Source organism: Bos javanicus, chromosome 9 (assembly GCF_032452875.1).
Source record: "Bos javanicus breed banteng chromosome 9, ARS-OSU_banteng_1.0, whole genome shotgun sequence".
NCBI classification, from domain to species: domain Eukaryota; kingdom Metazoa; phylum Chordata; class Mammalia; order Artiodactyla; family Bovidae; genus Bos; species Bos javanicus.
In genome coordinates this window covers 81,316,525-81,334,168 of record NC_083876.1, presented here as the reverse complement: position 1 = coordinate 81,334,168, position 17,644 = coordinate 81,316,525, and the positions used below count along the sequence as shown (strand labels likewise).

The window sequence follows — 17,644 nt, the reverse complement described above, 5'->3', positions numbered from 1 at the left end:
ACAACTAATGTTCTGCCAACAGTGAGTGACGAGAAATAGCCAGTGGTTTGAATAAGCAAGGATGCTTCTCTTTTCTGTACCAGTAAGACACTCAAGCACACTTGGGGGTGTGTGTTTGTGTTTTATTTTCCCCCTTTGAATTGGCAGACTGAACTTCATACTGACCTGAAATCATGGCTTGAAGTAGATGATACCAAGTCTGTGGAAATAGCTGTCTCTATCACAAGGGAAAGTGTGCTTCATCCGCCATCTGAACACTATGCAGTTGACTCCTGCCACTTTGAAGAAGCACAGACAGGTGCATCCATATGCAGAAGGACCTGTTAAAGCACAGGGGAAGATGGAGAGGTGTGCCACATTAGAGCCATTTAAAGGAACACGTTGAGTCCAGGTAGTCGATGCTGAACGGGTGGACGAGAAGCGTGGTTTGCCGACGGCTAATGCGCAGAAACTGTTCCTCTTCTCTCCACAGTCTGGTGACCCAGGACGTGCCCCAGCTCTAGTGATGCAGTCTGCCTTTCTGCTCGGGAACATCATCTGTGCCTCAGACTTGCTCCTCTCAGCCTGAGACCTCGTGGAAACTGGGATGTAGGATGCAGAAAGCAGAGATAGTGGTAACCGAGAGGCCCATGTCTGGGTAGATCCAGGTCGGGGACCACAACGCTGCCTCCCCCTGGGCCTGGCGGTCGGCTGCTGGGGCTCTGCTGATGTGCTCAGCACAGTCCCGTCCTTCTATTTGCACTTAAATGGCACAGCATTTGGTCAGCGCATCTGAAAAGGAAAGTGTGAGAGACAAAACCCATGGCTACCTACCCCTGCCAGTTATGTGGCAAGATGTTCCTCACCCTGGAGAAGTTCACTATCCACAGTTATTCCCACTCCAGGGAGCGACCTTACAAGTGCTTGCAGCCAGACTGTGGCAAAGCCTTCATTTCCAGATATAAATTAATGAGGTGAGAGGCTTCAGAAAAGGTATGTGCTTTTCCACATACCTTTCAAAGGCTTTGCTAGCCCTCAGACCGAACACTGCAGGGAAAGCGGATGCCCTTTAGCCTTTAAGGCTGTATCTCCAGCGATTACTATAGTTTCTATACGACAGTTGTGCTCTGCGGTGTTCAGTTCACTTTTTCAACAAGTATGTCTTGTGTGCCTACAATAGGCCAGGCCTAAGAACAGAAAGATGAGAAGACCTGTGGCTGGGGAGATAGTCATGGAAACACCATTAAAATGTAATCCAAGGGCTTTAATCACAGAGCTGTGGAAGTGGTGGAAGTTGTTCTCCACTGCTTGGTGAGACCTGGGGAGGCTCGTCAGAGTGGTGGTCTTTAGCTGTGATAAGAAGACGAATGGGAGGTGGACAGAGAGGAGGTTCTGGGAAAGCCCTAAGCCGTGGCCTGGAAGCACATGTGGATAGAGGGGCGTGCTGGAAGAGGATCGGGGTGAGGCCCAACCTCGAGGCAAGAGGGTAGCCGCTTAGAACAGGCCGTGTCTACTGTCCTAAAAGGCTTGTTTTCTTCTGAGGAGTGTAGGAACTGAACAACATGATTTGATCAGGATGTTAGAAAGATGGCTCTGGCAGTAATTTGGAGAAGAGGGAAGAAGCAAGTAGATTGATGTACAATCTGTTGTAACAGTCCAGATATGAAATATGGAGTGAGGATGGAAGGGAAGGATTCAACAAAGGGTAAAAACTACTTTGTGGAGATAGGTCCTTTTTTAAAAATAGTAACGTTTAGTCTGAATTATTTCTTGATCGTCGTACTTCCATGAGAGAAATGGTATATGAGATGTAGTTTCTGCCTGTAAAGGATTTTTATATCATAGAAAGACAGTACTCAAAATACACTCATAATGAGTATGTTGCACGGTAGGCTGATCGACAGTGAATGCTGTGCGTGTGCTGTATGTGCCGTACACTCAGAGCTGTACACACAGAGCTCCCATGAACGCATGCCTGTCTGGATACCTGCTTAAGGGAAATGCATCTTTGGCCTCTAGTCTTCATGTAATGAACTGTAACTTTCAGACCAGCAGATTAAGTGCATAAGTGAAGGTGAGAATTGAGTGAGAGACAATTTCCATCTGAGTATGCTATGAGCACGGGCCACCTTATGATCAAATTTGGGAGTGCTTCTGGTGGAAGGCACTGGGGAGAGTTAGAGAGAGAAAGAAGTTATGTTCCTGGCCCTTATGAATAGCCCTGTTATAGATCATTGATAAGCTGATTTGCTCAAATAAGCCTACGAGTGCTTAAAATTCAAATGTGTTCTGTACATCGGCCAATCTCTAGTTGCCATAAATATAAGTATTGAGTGCCTACTGTATCCACCAGTTTTGTTGCAAAGGCTTCCTGTTTTGCAGCACGCTTCTTACGTGTACACAGTAATTATCCTTACCCGAACACCAAAGGCAGGGTTAGCTGCAGTTAAGCCACAGTGAGGATATTATAACTGTGGGTAAAGACCAAAATACATATAGGAGATAAATATTTGGAACAGACAGTGGCGCCGACAGATTACTGGAATGACAGGAATTAGGTGGGATTACTGTGGTAAACCGCACTGAAGGAGATGTCTTAAGCAATATTTAGGAGCTGGTAGTTCTGAGCAAGGGAAACAACTTCTTCAGCTAAGGGTGTGAAGAGAGGCAAAAAAGGGAAGCAGTGTACTTTCTGCAAGGATGGCCTTCCCTTCCATAGCCACCAGCATGTCTTGCCCCTCTGGCCTGAAGCAGTGATCTAATAAAGGGAGGGAAGAGGGCAGGATGCCTTAAAAAAAAAAAAAATGTAGCGTTCCATCCTGTGTCTCAGTTGCCACATAAAAGTTCCATTTCATAATCAAAGGTTGAAGAAGAAAGTAACTGACTTGCTTAACTAGAAAAGAGCACATGGGACCTAATATAGCGAAGGATGAAAGCAGTTAGACAGCCAAAGGCAGGAACAGACGATTTGGCAAGGCAGATGGAAGTCCCAGGGTCAGCAGTTAACCTGGAAGCATTCTAAGCTCATTGACGTGGCCCAGGTGACACCCAAAGATGGTGGTGGTTTGGAAACTACAGGACAGACCGGAAGTGGTGGTTTCCTGGGCTGTGAGGTGAGAAGAGAAGTTAGGGAGGGCAGCAAGACGTGGCAGTCATTCTAGCTCTAAGGTGGTCATGTTCTAGACTGGGATTGTTGCGTGAGCAAGTGAGGAGTAAATTACATGGAGAAGAACTGGATGCCAGGCAAAGGGAAAAGTAAAAAAAAAAACAGGGGTTGGAAGCTCATGGGATGTGATGTGACAAGTGGTGTTACTGCTCAGGTGTGACTTGTGTCCCCCTGAACCTTTCTCACAGGACAGGAGCAGGACAGGAAATACGAGGTCCAGAGCTGCTCACTTGGCATTGATCTACACATGGCTGATAAATGAGAGCTAATCAGATAACAATCCTCCACAGAGGAAAAAGGAGGGGCAAGATCTATCACAGAACTTTAGGTTCCTGAACGCTAGTGCTGGCCCAGAGAGAAAATTGTTTAAATGCCGAGTTTATTTGCCCTCTAGCCAGCTTGAGAAACCTTTCTTCAACCTGTGAATGTCTTGGAACTCAGAGAGACCAGCATCACCTCAGACCCCAAAGAGCTATTGCGCTGGCCCCTGTTGCTCAGCGTTGTTTGTGCGCAGTTGGTGTCTGGTTCCCTCTCTGTGTCCAGGGGCAGCAGCTTGGTGCTTCTAGAGAAAGTCCTTCTGAGTTTTGCCAGTGAAATTACCAGTGACCTTTAGGAAGTGAGTTGGAAGCGTCTAAGGGGGCTCTTAAAGAAATGGAGACAGGGGCTTCATGCATCTGACATGAGAGCTCACTGGAAGGTATTAAATAGCAGAAACTTAAGACCTCACTGTAACGTTCTCCTGGGAGGCATGTGGGTGAAGCTCAGAGAACACGTGGTGGGGTTGCCATTCTGGGTCCATAATACATAATAGACACTGTCTCTGACGTTAAGGATAGTCTTTTTAGCATTATGTCTAAGGCCTGAACTTTCTATCAAGATAAAGCAGAGATTGTACTAGAAACAGTAACAGTGGGGTGGGGGTGGGGGGGGGCGCTGTAGAGTTCTGTGTAGAAGGCAAACTGGATCATTTTTGGAAATTCAGAAATTTTAAGAGTATAGAATAGTCATTTAAACCCTTCCTGAAACCATTTCTTCATGATCATATATTTTAAAATACTTGTATATACTTGTGTTTAGAAATCTGTGTATAGATGAGGAAATCCGTTCTCAATGCATGTTCTTTACAGGTGTGGCGGCTGCATCGCATCATGTAGTACTGTTCTTTTATTATAAAGTTTATGTGTAGAAATCTGGAAAACACAGAAAAGTATTTTAACAACTAAAATGTATATACCACCACCTGGAGAAAACTACTAACATTTTAATAGTTTCTATATGTTTCTTTGGCTCTTAAAAAAACTGTGTCTGTTGTGCATTTTTTCCATCTGTCCCTAGGCATATGGCTACACATTCACCCCAGAAATCTCACCGGTGTGCTTACTGTGAGAAGACTTTCAACCGGAAAGACCACCTGAAGAACCACCTCCAAACGCACGACCCCAACAAAATGGCCTTTGGGTGCGAGGAGTGTGGGAAGAAGTACCACACCATGCTGGGCTACAAGAGGCACCTGGCCCTCCACGCGGCCAGCAGTGGCGACCTCACCTGTGGGGTCTGTGCCCTGGAGCTGGGGAGCACTGAGGTGCTGCTCGACCACCTCAAAGCCCACGCCGAAGAGAAGCCCTCGACTGGAACCAAGGAGAAGAAGCACCAGTGCGACCACTGCGACAGATGCTTCTACACCCGGAAGGATGTGCGGCGCCACCTGGTGGTCCACACAGGCTGCAAGGACTTCCTGTGTCAGTTCTGTGCCCAGAGATTCGGGCGCAAAGACCACCTCACGCGTCACACCAAGAAGACCCATCCACAGGAGCTGATGAAGGAGAGCCTGCAGGCTGGAGACCTTCTGAATACTCTCCACGCTCTCTCTCCCCAGTTCCAACTGAAGGCTGCCCCACTGTCTCCTTTTCCGATAGGGGCCCCTACACAGAATGGGCTTGCAGGTAGCCTGCCAGCTGAGGTACACACCCTCAATGCCTTGGAGCAGGCCCCCCAGCCTATATCAGTGCTGTCAGAGCTCCTGGCTCCCCTCCACCCCATGGCCACCCCCAGCTCTCCCCCGGCACCCCTCCAGAATCACAAGTACAGCGCTGGTTCTACCTCATACGCCCCACTGGCAGGCCTGCCCCTCAAAACAGATACTAAAGGATTTTGCAGTGCCAATTTGCTTGAGGACTTGCCTCTGCAAGAGCCTCAGTCACCTCACAAGCTCAATGCAGGCTTTGACCTGGCTAAGGGAGGTGCAGGTAAAGTAAACCTGCCCAAAGAGCTAGCTGCAGATGCTGTGAACATATTACCTGCCTCTCTGGACCTCTCCCCTCTGTTGGGCTTCTGGCAGCTGCCTCCTGCTACCCAGAATGCCTTTGGGAGTAGTGGTCTTGCCCTGGGGGCTGGGGAATCTCTGCCGCATAGGCTGGGCTGTCTGGGGCAGCAGCCCCAAGACCCCTCACTAGCCATGAGCACTATGAGCCTGGGCCAGCTCCCCCTGCCACCCATCCCCCACGTTTTCCCAGCTGGCACTGGTTCGGCTATCCTGCCTCATTTCCACCATGCATTCAGATGAATGGTTTTTGTTTTTTTTTAAGCATACTTTTCTTACTCTGAAAGATATTTTGAGAAGCATTTTAAACATCAGCTATGATAATACAAGGAAAGATTTAGGAAGCAGGACTGGAATATGGCTTATTCAGTGATGACTGGCTTGAGAGAAGAGAGTTCTTGAACTGCATGTATTGTGCCAATCTGTCCTGAGTGTTCATGCTTTGTACCAAATTTAATAAGCAAGTATTCTTCAATGGAACTGCAACTATTATCATAACCGACATCCATAAGAGGGCTGCTATATATTGATGTAGCTATATAGTGGTGTTTATCAACTTAATCGTAAGCCATGCTCATAATAATGTTAGCTAAGTAACTTTATGTGGCACTGCCTAGTAAGGGAACTGTGGAAGGTTTGGATTTTTCCAAAATGGGAGGATTTTTAACATAAGAAAGTAATCTTTATATCGCATATTATCACCAGGCTGTGTATTTCTTTTCAGGGATTTTTCTACCTTCAGGGTTGGATGTAGTTTAGTTACTATTGCCATAGCCAACCTGTAGTTTTACAGAAACAATTTCTTGTGGAATAATAGACGTCTTCATTTTAAAGCATTTTAAATGTAGTTTGAATATTTTCCACAGGATGCTACAATGTGAGTTATCACTTCATTTATCTTAAAGATTAAACTGTCAGTTATATCTGACAGAAAAAAAAAAAAAATCACTGTGTAACCAGGTTAAGTGGTAAAATAATCCAGGCGTCAGTCAAAATAAGCATTTTACTGACTTTAATACTGATTATATTTTTAACAGGAATTTAAGAATATTACTGGAATTTTAAAGTATATATATATATCTATCTATCAAGCAAGAATTTCTTTTGCTCTGCTCTGTCTGGCTTAAAATACTACTCTGCTTAAGTATTTTTAATCACCAATAAGTAAATGCATTTTAAAATTCATCATTTAAGTCAATATTATATTCAAAACATATAGCATTTTACAATGTAACTATAATCTATCTCTGGAATTTGGTATCTTAATGAGTTTTTAAACTGTAAAACCTAACCTTCTTTTTTTAAAGCTCCTCTGTCTTTTGTGTTTAGAGGCTTTCAATATGAAGATATATCTTACATATAATAAATAAAGTACAAATTCAGCAAATGACTTGAGTCATTTTTATATACAGCCACACTCCCCATTCTCCACACAGATGGAAAACACTTCCAGCTCCTTGGCCTGCTCCGTCATGCTCCCCCCTGGTCATCACAACCCCAACAGAAACAACTATTCTGACCTCTATTCAGGATCGGTTAGAAACTATCTTTTTAAAACAATAATTTTGTTGAAGGTTGAAGCTTGTATGCTTCATTAAATTCACAGACCAAAGAACTTATTTCTAAACTTACTGTATGACATTGTGAATTCTTCCAGAATGCTGTGTAATTTACTTCTGATGTGTAGGTCAGAATACTAGCTTCTGAAGTTTCATCTATACTGGGCTACCATGATCCAGTTTTACAGTGGTGTTTACCATTAGTTTCCAGTACAAATTATAAATTATTTCTTATTGGGATGTCTTCAAAAAGTATTATGGCCCATACTACTTTTTTGCTTGTTTGACCTCTAAATAGGGTGGGGGTGAGTAGAGAAAGGGGAACCTTGAGTTCGTTTGTCCCGTTAAAGCAGCATATTAGCCCAATATGAGAAACCATGGTTCAACACAGTCCTTAGGAGTGAGCTGGTGACCATAAAAGAAATGATACAACAGAACACAGGTTACCTGGTCAGTAGGACTCCACGACTCTGGGCTGTCTAAGCTCCCATGTCCACTCTTAACTCGAGCTGAGGGAAGGCAGCCTCTCAGAGCAAGTGGAGAGGGACAGAGAGCCAGCTCACCCTGGCTAAAGCTTCCATTTTCCATTTATAGAAGCTTCCACAAACACTTTTACATGTCTTCAGTCAGTTCCAGAACACATACCTGATTCACCTGAGCATAAAACATAGCAACTGGTCCCCAAAATACAGCCTGTAATACTTTCAGATGTGTTTGCTGTACCTGGAGGCTGGTACTCTTATTTAGACAGAAAAAAATGGCTTATTCCTAAATAAAGTTCCCTGACCTTAATAAAATTCCCTGATTAAAAGGCATGAATTAAGTATAAATAACTCTAGGAAAAAAGTGTACCAACCCTTAGGAAGATCAAGAGAAAAAAATAGTTGAGACACCACCTCCCAACAGAGCTACATGAACTGAAAGTGTAAAGAACAGCTGACTTCCGAGTTGGCCACGGTAACTAGATGGCCTGAGTGCACTTAGAGGATCCTTTCTACAGGATGGGAAGGTTGTAACCTGTTGCTTTCACTGTAGTGTTCCCCCAGAACACTGGTGTATTTGAGGCAATTCTACACGGCATACAGATGGACATTTAAAACAGGAGTAGCTACTAATGACAGTTTAATGTTCATTAGAAGCAAACATCAAAGTTTATCTGAGATTTCATGCCTATTATGTAGAATAAACTAGGTAAAAACAAGATTTTCCTAGGAAGTAATAAAGACTGTTTCACCAAAAGTTTCTAATATCAAAGCAACATTTTCTTTAAAAAGACTAAAAAGTGTCCACTTAAAAAAAAGCTTAACACATATATATGGAATCTAGAAAAATAGTACAGATGAACCTATTTGCAAAGCGGAAATAGGGACACAGATATACAGAACAAATGTATGGACACCAAGCAGAGGAAGGGGAATGGTGGGATGGGATGAACTGGGAGATTGGGATCGACATATATACACTACTGCGCATAAAATAGGCTTCCCCGATGGCTCAGCTGGTAAAGACTCCACCTGCAATACAGGAGACACAGGAGATGCAGGCTCAATCCCTGGGTCAGGAAGATCCCCTAGAAGAGGAAACGGCAACCCCTTCTTGCCTGGAGAATGCCATGGACGGAGGAGTCTGGCAGGCTACAGTCCAAAGGGTCAGACATGACTGAGCCACTAAGCATGTATGTATAAAACAGATAACTAATCAGAACCTACTTTATAGCACAGGGGAAAAAAAGCTTCAAGTGAGTCTTTAAATCAAGCACTATCATACAGGTTGATGCATTGTTTAATGATTTGAGGGGTAAAATTTGAAGGGAGTAGATAAGAAAATTTGAACGTAGTTTTTACTTGTTCTACATGCTGTCTCCAAAGAAATCGCAGGCGTGTAAACAGATGCCTCCGGTTCCCTCACCTTAGGTGGAGTTCCTGGGTACGACCATCCAGGTCGAGGACAGTGAGGGAACCAGGCTGAAAGCAGAAAGAGAAGGCACTTACTTTGGAGCTTTGTTGTTCCCACATTGAGAATGTTAAGTAATACAGGCCTCTTTTAATTGTTCATTGTTTTTAACAATTCACAATATCAAGAATTCTCCAGCTTCATAGCAGTGTCTATACAGTGACTATTCAGTGTCAATCTCAGGGACCTGTCTTTGTTTAGAAAAAGGGAGAGGGCAGTAACCTTCCTGGTCAAAATGAAGAATCATTTCCCTTTCCTGTTAAATCCAAGAAACAAAATGAATTCCTGCTTCCTGTCAAATCCGAGAAGCAAAAACTGAACATCATTTCAAACTATATGTTTAACAAAAGAGTAAGTTTCAAGAGCATACATTTTAGTAACCCAAATCAGGATTTGCCCAAATTCCTCTTTGGCCTGCTATGGATTCATTCTCTTAAAGGCTCATTAACTGTCTTGCCCATTTAGACGATTGGCAACACGTAGAAGTTAAATTTTTTTTTTCCTTACCTGGCCTCTAGGAGTTAATCTTTTTTAGAAGATTTAGCAAATCCTTGTCTGAGTTTTGCTCCAGAAGCAGGGTCCACTGCTGATCCTTTGCAGACATAAACAGATTTGTTATTATGTAAAAGCAAACATTAGCAACAACAGAAAAAAAGGATGATTATGAAATTCTCACACTGGACTCAAAAGTCTCTATTCTTCCTTTTTGTTTCGGAGCTATAGACAAGTTCTCAATCCCTATCCTGGGCCAGATAATAAGGAAAACAGAATCTGTGTTAGAAGCCCTCTGTCTTCTACCCTTAAGCCTTCACTTAACCATGGACAGGCCCGTTGGCCCACCACCTCAATGACCACCCCCCATTTATACAAATTGACCCTCAACACCTGATCCCACTATAGCCCCAGCTTTCAAAATGTACCCAGAGAATGTTCCATATCTTTACAAAATTCTTTGCTTGCTCTCATGCTAGAAAGGGTTTGATAAACCTCATGGAAGCATGAAAGGCCTTCCCTCCCAGCGGTTATTTACACACTGATGGACTCATTTCCCAAACAGGACTCTTTTCCTCTGTGTTCAGCAGCACCGCTAGGAATGGAGACATAGGAATCTATGGGCATAACACGCCACAGTTTGTGCTGGATCACATGGGATGGAACAGGATTCTCAGAGAAATCATTAAAAAAGAAGGAAGAATAGTACTCTCTGTCCTAGAGGCCTCTTTTCTAATCAGTGTTTTACAAAGGAAGAATGACCAAACCACCCCAGGAAACTGCGAATCAATATCAAAGGACACAGGATAGAACTCAGTGATCATATTACCTGAAGATTTACAAGCTTTGTTTTTTCCAAGGAATCAGTAACTGACCCTTCAATACTCATTACATTTGCTACACAATTAGGTAAGGAGGGGAATATTCTTGCCTGAAAAATCCCATGGACAGCGGAGCCTGGCAGGCAACAGTCCATGGGGTCACAAAGAGTAGAACATGACTGAGCAACTGAGCACGCAAGCACAAGAAGGGGAGGCTAGTGCAGGCAGGATGCTTAACTTGATCAAATCCACTGGCTCCAGAAACCAAAGCAGAAATCAGAACTACAGCTCATGGTGGCCATAGTCTCTCTGTATAAAGGTGCTGGAGAAGTTGCTGCCCAGAGGTATCTTCCCTATAAATCTATATATCAAATCCCTTGAGAAATAGCCATGTAGATATTTGCTGACTAGGTTATAAACTCAGTGCTCATCTGAACATTAGAATCTTTGTGAGAAAGAAGAGCCATATCTTTTTCTAAGTAATTTACTAAACATACATCTACTAAGTAATATACATATTTCTCCAGGGGATCTTCTCAACTCAGGGATTGCACCTGGGCCTCCTGCATTGCAGGCAGATTCTTTACCATCTGTGCCACCAGGGAAGCCTAATATATATACTAGTATATGTTGTTCAGTCGCCCAGTCGTGTCCAACTCTTTGCGACCCCCATGGACTGCAGCATACCAGGCCTCCCTGTCCCTCACCATCTCCTGAAGTTTGTGCAAGTTTATGCCCACTGCATTGGTGATGCCATCCAGCCATCTCATCCTCTGATTCCCTTTTCTCCTTCTGCCCTCAATCTTCCCCCACATCAGGGACTCTTCCAATGAGTCAGGTGTTCACATCAGATGACGCAAATACTGGAGCTTCAGCATCAGTCCTTCCAATGAGTATTCAGTTTTGATTTCCCTTAAAACTGACTGGTTTGAGTTCTGTGCTGTCCAAGGGACTTTCAAGAGTCTTCTCCAGTACCACAGTTCAAAAGCATCAATTCTTTGACATTCTGCCTTCTTTACGGTCCGCTCAATTGTGAGATACTAGTATATAATATGTACTAAATAATATATATTTATATAATTATCTCCTTAATGTTTTTTGACCCAGTTTTCCCAAAGCAGATGAAGATTTGCTTGGCTCTACCATTTTCTATTACAAACTCCTTATGCAAGTTGCTTCCCTTACCTGTGCTTTCCTCACCTGCAAACCCGGGCTATGAATAGTATGTCTCTGTGTTACTGTGAGGATTAAACAAGGATTAACGAAGATTCATATTTGAAGAGCTTAGAAGAGCATACAATTAAGCATGGGCTACTGTCCATGAAGAAGGGAAATATTCGGTACAGCAAAAAAGCAGAGGCAACCTACCTATTCAACATCAGGAAAATAGACAAATTATATTGTCTTTTTGTGATATCATATGTATCTTTGAAAACATATGATATTATGTTTTTAAAGAAACTCTTTGCCATAGGGAAATGTTCAAAGTTTGTGGGAAAAAAAAATCAGGATGTGTACATGGACTATGATCATAATTTAGATCAAAAGAAAACAAAAGAGGCGGCGAATAAAGAGAGAAAGTGAAAAGAGGTATCAATATTAACGGTAGACATGTCAGGGTGTGGAATTATGGATGATTTTTTTTCTCTTCATACCTTCTCTCCATTTTCTAAGATCTTCTACAGTAAGCATTAATTCCTTCCATGGAAACTTCTTAAAAAATGCCCTTTCTCAAGAGACATTTTGGCAGGCTAACTTAGTCTGTAGAACCAAAAAGTTCCTAGGTCATCATCAGAGCTTTTCAGACACGTGTCCAGGGCAGTGACACCAGCAACGGCATTAATCACACATAGTTTGGACACCTTGCTGAGCATCTACGGCCCTCCTTGCTCTAGTGCCAGCCTTCCATTCTAACTTTAATCCCAGTTCTTCTCCACGCTTTGGCCAAATGGACCATTTTCCCCCCCAGAGTATGTGTTGTGTTCTTATTTTCATATCTCTGTTGCTTCCCAACTTTTCTCCATTGGTTAAAATCTAGCTCATCCCCAAAGCCTCCATCTCTATGAAACTTTCTCTCTCTGACCATTACCTCCTCCATAAAATCTCCTGGGAAAAGTAGATCTCTTTCTTGTAATCCCTTAAGACTTTTATATCCCACTGTTAAACATTAGATATAATGATTACTGACTGCAGGTTGTGCCTAACACACGTCTTCCCTCACTGTGAATTTAAAACAAAGGGTTATAAATGGGAGATTCTAAATGTTTATTTTACTCAAGAGAGTCAAAGAATGAAAGCCTGGGTTTTAGAAGGCTAACTACCAGCTAGATGAAAGACAATAATAGGATTTACATGGAAGGTAAGTGACATCAAGTGGCCTAAACGACAGATTGTCAACCTAAAGATAGCTAGACCACCAACAACAGTTTTTTAAAGATCCTCTTATTACAAATAGATTAGTACTGACCAGATCAAAAACAATGGCTAGTAGATGAGAATCTGATAAATACATGGGCCTATTTACATTAGTAAAAAGTACTCAGGCTTTTCTCCAAGCCTTAAACAGTTTTGAAAATTCACTTCCCCTCAATATACTTCTGCTTTCTCTCCAGAATGGCTTCAAATGAAATGTGACTAATTTAAAAGCACACTAACCTTGGTGATTTTATTTTTAAATGTTAACAGGTGAGGCCACAGGTAAGAACAGAATCTAAAATTGAAAAAGCATCTTGAACCAGAAATAAAAGCAAAAGCTATCTCTTAAAGCTAATTAACATGACTATTCATATTTCAGTAATTTAAGTGAGAAATTATAGACTCAAGATATCAACTTTGTCCAATATATTTCATTCAAGAAGTATTTACCGAGCATTTCATAAATGCCACGAACAATTCTAACAAGTAGAGGTGTGTGTGGGCTAAGTCACTTTAGCCGTGTCTAACTCTTTGCGACCCCATGCATTATAGCCCGCCAGGCTCCTCTGTCCATGAGATTCTCCTGGCAAGAATACTGGAGTGGGTTACCATGCCCTTCTCCAGGGAATCTTCCCAATCCTGGGATCGAACCTGAGCAGTACAATACAAAATAAACCAAGTACAGATTCCTGCCTTCTTGAAGCTTACATCCCCTTTTCTGGCATAGTGGATGGGACAGAAAGAAAATAAAGATGTACTGAATATATTAGATGATGGTAACTGCTGGGAAACTACAAAAAGAATTATAGTGGGTTTGATTACTTTGAAACACAGAGGTTGGGTTGGTGCGGGGCCCACTGGGAAGACACTCTGCTAAGAGCTGGAGGGTAGGAGGGAGACAGCAGGGTAGATCACTGAGGGATGTTTTGGTTTTTGGCAGAGGGGGCAGCCAGTGCAAAGGCCCTGAGCCCGGAGTGAGCAGGAGCAAGAGAGGCTGCTCGAGCCGGATGGAGAGGAGACAGTGGACGGTGCAGTCAGCTGGTGGCCCAGAACCTAGTGTGGGCTATGTTGGATTCTCCTTTTACTTAACAACATCACAGTGATCTACAAACCACTGTTGACGAGTTAACAAGTATGATATATTCTGCTTAGGTCTGCTGGCCTGCTCATCTATTTCCTAGTGTATCAGAACAGTGTCTGTGTATTGTCCTGCTCATCGCCACATACTGGGACACAGGGCTGCTGCCCTGATTCAGGACCTTTCCACTTTACCTTGCTTCTGCTCTAACTATTGAGTTCAAGGAAGGAAACTCTTTTCCTCTTTTCAATACTAGGCCTGTCTTCCCTCATTCCCAGTCTCTTTCCTGGTTTACTAAACCGGGGAGTGAAGGTCCGAAACTCTGAGGCTGTACTTGCATTTGACTTGGCACACTGTCCGAGTTGTCTAATCCCAATGAATTAAGAAATACGCCCTCTTGACAAACAAACTCAAAAGGATGTTTTTCACTGAAAGGGAAGCATTATAATATATTCTTTGAAAAAATAAGAAGAAACTATAATATAAAGAAATTGTCTTTTCTCAAGGACACTAGTCATTTTACTTCAGAAAAAAAAGCTTGTTAGTGGAAGTTTTACCAAAAGAAGACATAAATGATTTGAATTATTTTTTTCCTTAGTAAAAGCTAAAACCTACCTCATGGATAAGTCTCTACAGATAATGAAGAAAAAAAACAACTCGTGGTTTGAGCTTAGATGGCTATGAATTTTTAAAATATCAACTCAGTTTTTCTCCCATGATAAGCAACTCAGGAGGAATTTAAAAACTAATGATAAAGATTTCTGATGCTGTTACCTTATGGACTATGAGACTGGCACTTCTTATTCTGGTTCTGATAATACCTTCAGAATAAGACTCCTGACCAGAGGTGCCAATATGGTCATGATTTCATTCATTGCCTTCATAGTGATGCTGACCATAAAGAAGAATGTCCATTACTAGCAACGCAGCTCAGTGAAGAAGGTAAACACAGGAGATATCTAATCCAGCTCTGCCGTCTACCAGTGGTGTGTCTTAAACAACTCACCCTCTCTGAGCCTCAGTTCCCATTCCACAGGTTAAAACATGTGGAGGATTATTGTGAAGATGAAGAGAAATGGTCAAGCATATAGTAAATACTAAAATGGTGGGCATTCCTTTTTCCTACTTCGAAGACACTATTTCATTCTAGGAAGGAAATTCTTCCCCATTTCCTTTTCTTTCCAGCCTTACTGTGATCTAACTGAATATAATGTGCAAGTTTAGGGTGTACAATGTGATGATTTATCACATGTATGTATTGCAAAATGACTACCACCGTAAGCTTGGTTAACACACTCGTCACCTCACATAGTTAGTATTGTGTGTGTGTGTGTGTGTGTGGTGAGAATATTTAAGATTCATCCTCTCAGCAACTTTTAAGTAGATAATACAGTACTGTTAACTATAGTCATCCTGCTGAACATTAGATTCCCCAAACTCATTCATCTCATTACTGGAAGTTTACCCTTTGACCAACATCTCCCCATTTCTCCCACCCTATCCTCCACCCCTGGCAACCACCATTCTACTCTTTTTTTTTTTTTTTAATTTTAATTGGAGGCTAATTACAATATTGTATTGGTTTTGCCATACATCAACATGAATCCGCCACAGGTGTACATGTGTTCCCCATCCTGCACCCCTTCCCACCTCCCTCCCCGTACCATCCCTCTGGGTCATCCCAGTGCACCAACCCCGAGCATCCTGTATCGAACCTGGACTGGCAATTCATTTCTTATATGATATTATACATGTTTCAATGCCATTCTCCCAAGCCACCCCCCTCCCCACAGAGTCCAAAGGGCTGTTCTATACTTGAGTGTAACATTTTAAGGTTCCACACATGGCTTCCCAGGTGGAGCACTGGTGAAGAGTCCACCTGCCAATATAGGAGATGCAAGAGATTCAGGTTTGATCCCTGGGTTGGGAAGATCCCCTGGGGAAGGGAATGGCAACCCACTCCAGTATTCTTGCCTGAAAAATTCCACAGAGGACATAGTGGGCTACAGTCCACGGGATGGCAAAGAATCGGACATGACTGAGCACGCACATAACCGAGATCATACAGTATTTGTCCTCCTTCTGACTTATTTCACCTCAAGGTTTATCATGAAGTTGAAAATGGAAGGATTGCCTTCTCTTTTTATTGCTGAATAATATTCCATTGTGCATATATACCCCATCTTTATCCATGCATCCATCAATGAACATGAAGGGTGTTTTTGTATCTTGGCTATTTGAAACATGCTGTAATGAACATGGAAATACAGATATCCCTCTGAGACCACAATTTCATTTTCTTCCCTTATTTTCAACACAAAATCTGACACACTGCCATCTCCCATCCTTAATCTCTTCTTAATTTTACCAGACCTGGGAACAACGGTTCTAGCCCCAGCTATTGTCATCAGATCTGATTTTGTATACTGTCAAGAGTTGTACAATCTTGGTAAATTAGGAAATATCCTTTCCTGCCAAATAAGCTCTAAATCTCAAACAAACTCACATATCTTTATATCCCAAAGCAACTTTGGATGTCATAGTTTTTGCTGACCGCCAGCAAATCCCGAAGCCAACAGTGGTCTCCTCTGACCCCGTCATTCGATAGTTGAGATGCTCATTCCAACTCACCTGGCCTGGTTGGCGCTGCACTGGCCTCCAGGGCCCTGTTCTGTAGCAGAGCTCCCACAGCACTGGTTACAGTCAGTTCCTTTTTTGGACTCATTTGAGCTCTACCCTGGAGAAGGAGACAGAGGGAGAGGGAGACCAGCGGGGAGGTGGGGGATTGGGGAGGAGAAGGGAAGAGCTCTGTCAGCTCGGGAAGCATACAGGAGGTAATGTGGCCTCCCATGCACCAGCAGCAGGGTGGTCATGTCCAGGACCTGTGACGCCCAGGGGAGGGGGACCCACACACCCTGCACCTCAGTAACCTGGCTCCTGTCCTTCCTGCTGGGGCTCAAAACCATGTCTGGGTTTTGGGGCTTTTGTTCCACAATCAAGCCCTTTGGGGGAGTGGTGATGTGTTAATCCTGTTCGATCAGTTATGTGGAGACATAAGAAATCACTTAATGTCAATAAGGATAGTTATGGAACATTTGGGCTTTTCATTATACTCGAAGATGATTTTGTTTTTAAATACATGCACAGAGAAGAAAAACAGGCACTGGCAGGCACCAAATGTTTTAAACATGGAACTCCAACATCCCCACGCCACTGCCCACCCTACTGAGTGGCGGTAGCAGAAGAGCCATATTAACACGGAAGAAGGACCGAAAGGTTCCTTGGGAGTTCCTTTGTGCCCTCCCTTTTACCTTGCCACAGATCCCTCCACATTTCCATGGCAACTCCGGTACAAAGATAACCTGTTCCTCCAAGTGAGAATCCTCACTTGGGCAGGGCCTGCTGCGAGGCGATGGCATGCAGCTCATCCCCAGGCAAACAAAGAAAGCTATTTTCAGAGAACCCATCCGGGTCTCTTCTGGTTAAGGGTATAACACATTTTTTAAAGCTGATTATGTTTAAAATAGAAACACATTTCAGCTGTGCTGTTAACAGCCCTTCCAAACTGAGACAACACCTCCCTTTTTATTCTCCCTCTCAATAAGCTCCACGATGAGGCAGGCAGCAGAGTGGCGAAGCTGGCATGGGGGAAACAGCACTGCTGTTCAGATACACTCCACAGCGAGTTTACTCAGAAAGCAAGCAATTCAGAAAGCAAGCAATTTTTCTTCTGTGTTCCCAATCACCACTTCGTTCTGGAAGACAAGGAGAGGAACCAGGCCAAGTTGCTGGTTACGCTCAGGACAGCCAGCTGGCCTTCTTCAGGAATAAAAAGCACTTCCGTCCGCTGCTTCCCCCTCT

General features: G+C 43.1%; 2 protein-coding genes across 17 annotated transcripts in view; one reads left to right on the top strand and one right to left on the bottom strand.

Moving 5' to 3' along the window:
• PLAGL1 (PLAG1 like zinc finger 1) overlaps positions 1-6,852 on the top strand; it is a 56,301-nt gene extending 49,449 nt beyond the window's left edge. For 4 of the 11 annotated variants that reach the window (XM_061428193.1, XM_061428190.1, XM_061428188.1 and 1 more), the window contains 2 exons: positions 473-953; positions 4,481-6,852. In XM_061428193.1, the coding sequence (XP_061284177.1) occupies positions 802-953; positions 4,481-5,708 (1,380 nt within the window). In that variant the 5' untranslated portion in view covers positions 473-801 and the 3' untranslated portion in view covers positions 5,709-6,852. Of the gene's footprint in view, positions 1-207; positions 392-472; positions 954-4,480 lie in introns of those variants that run through there. The other 7 variants (XM_061428199.1, XM_061428195.1, XM_061428189.1 and 4 more) reach the window with 6 other exon arrangements.
• The window catches only part of ZC2HC1B (zinc finger C2HC-type containing 1B), a 53,102-nt gene continuing 35,694 nt past the window's right edge, over positions 237-17,644 (bottom strand). For 2 of the 6 annotated variants that reach the window (XM_061428200.1, XM_061428201.1), the window contains exons 6-8: positions 16,415-16,520; positions 9,485-9,569; positions 8,789-8,988 (exon numbers count right to left, since the gene is read on the bottom strand). In XM_061428200.1, the coding sequence (XP_061284184.1) occupies positions 9,499-9,569; positions 16,415-16,520 (177 nt within the window). In that variant the 3' untranslated portion in view covers positions 8,789-8,988; positions 9,485-9,498. The other 4 variants (XR_009738573.1, XR_009738574.1, XR_009738575.1 and 1 more) reach the window with 4 other exon arrangements.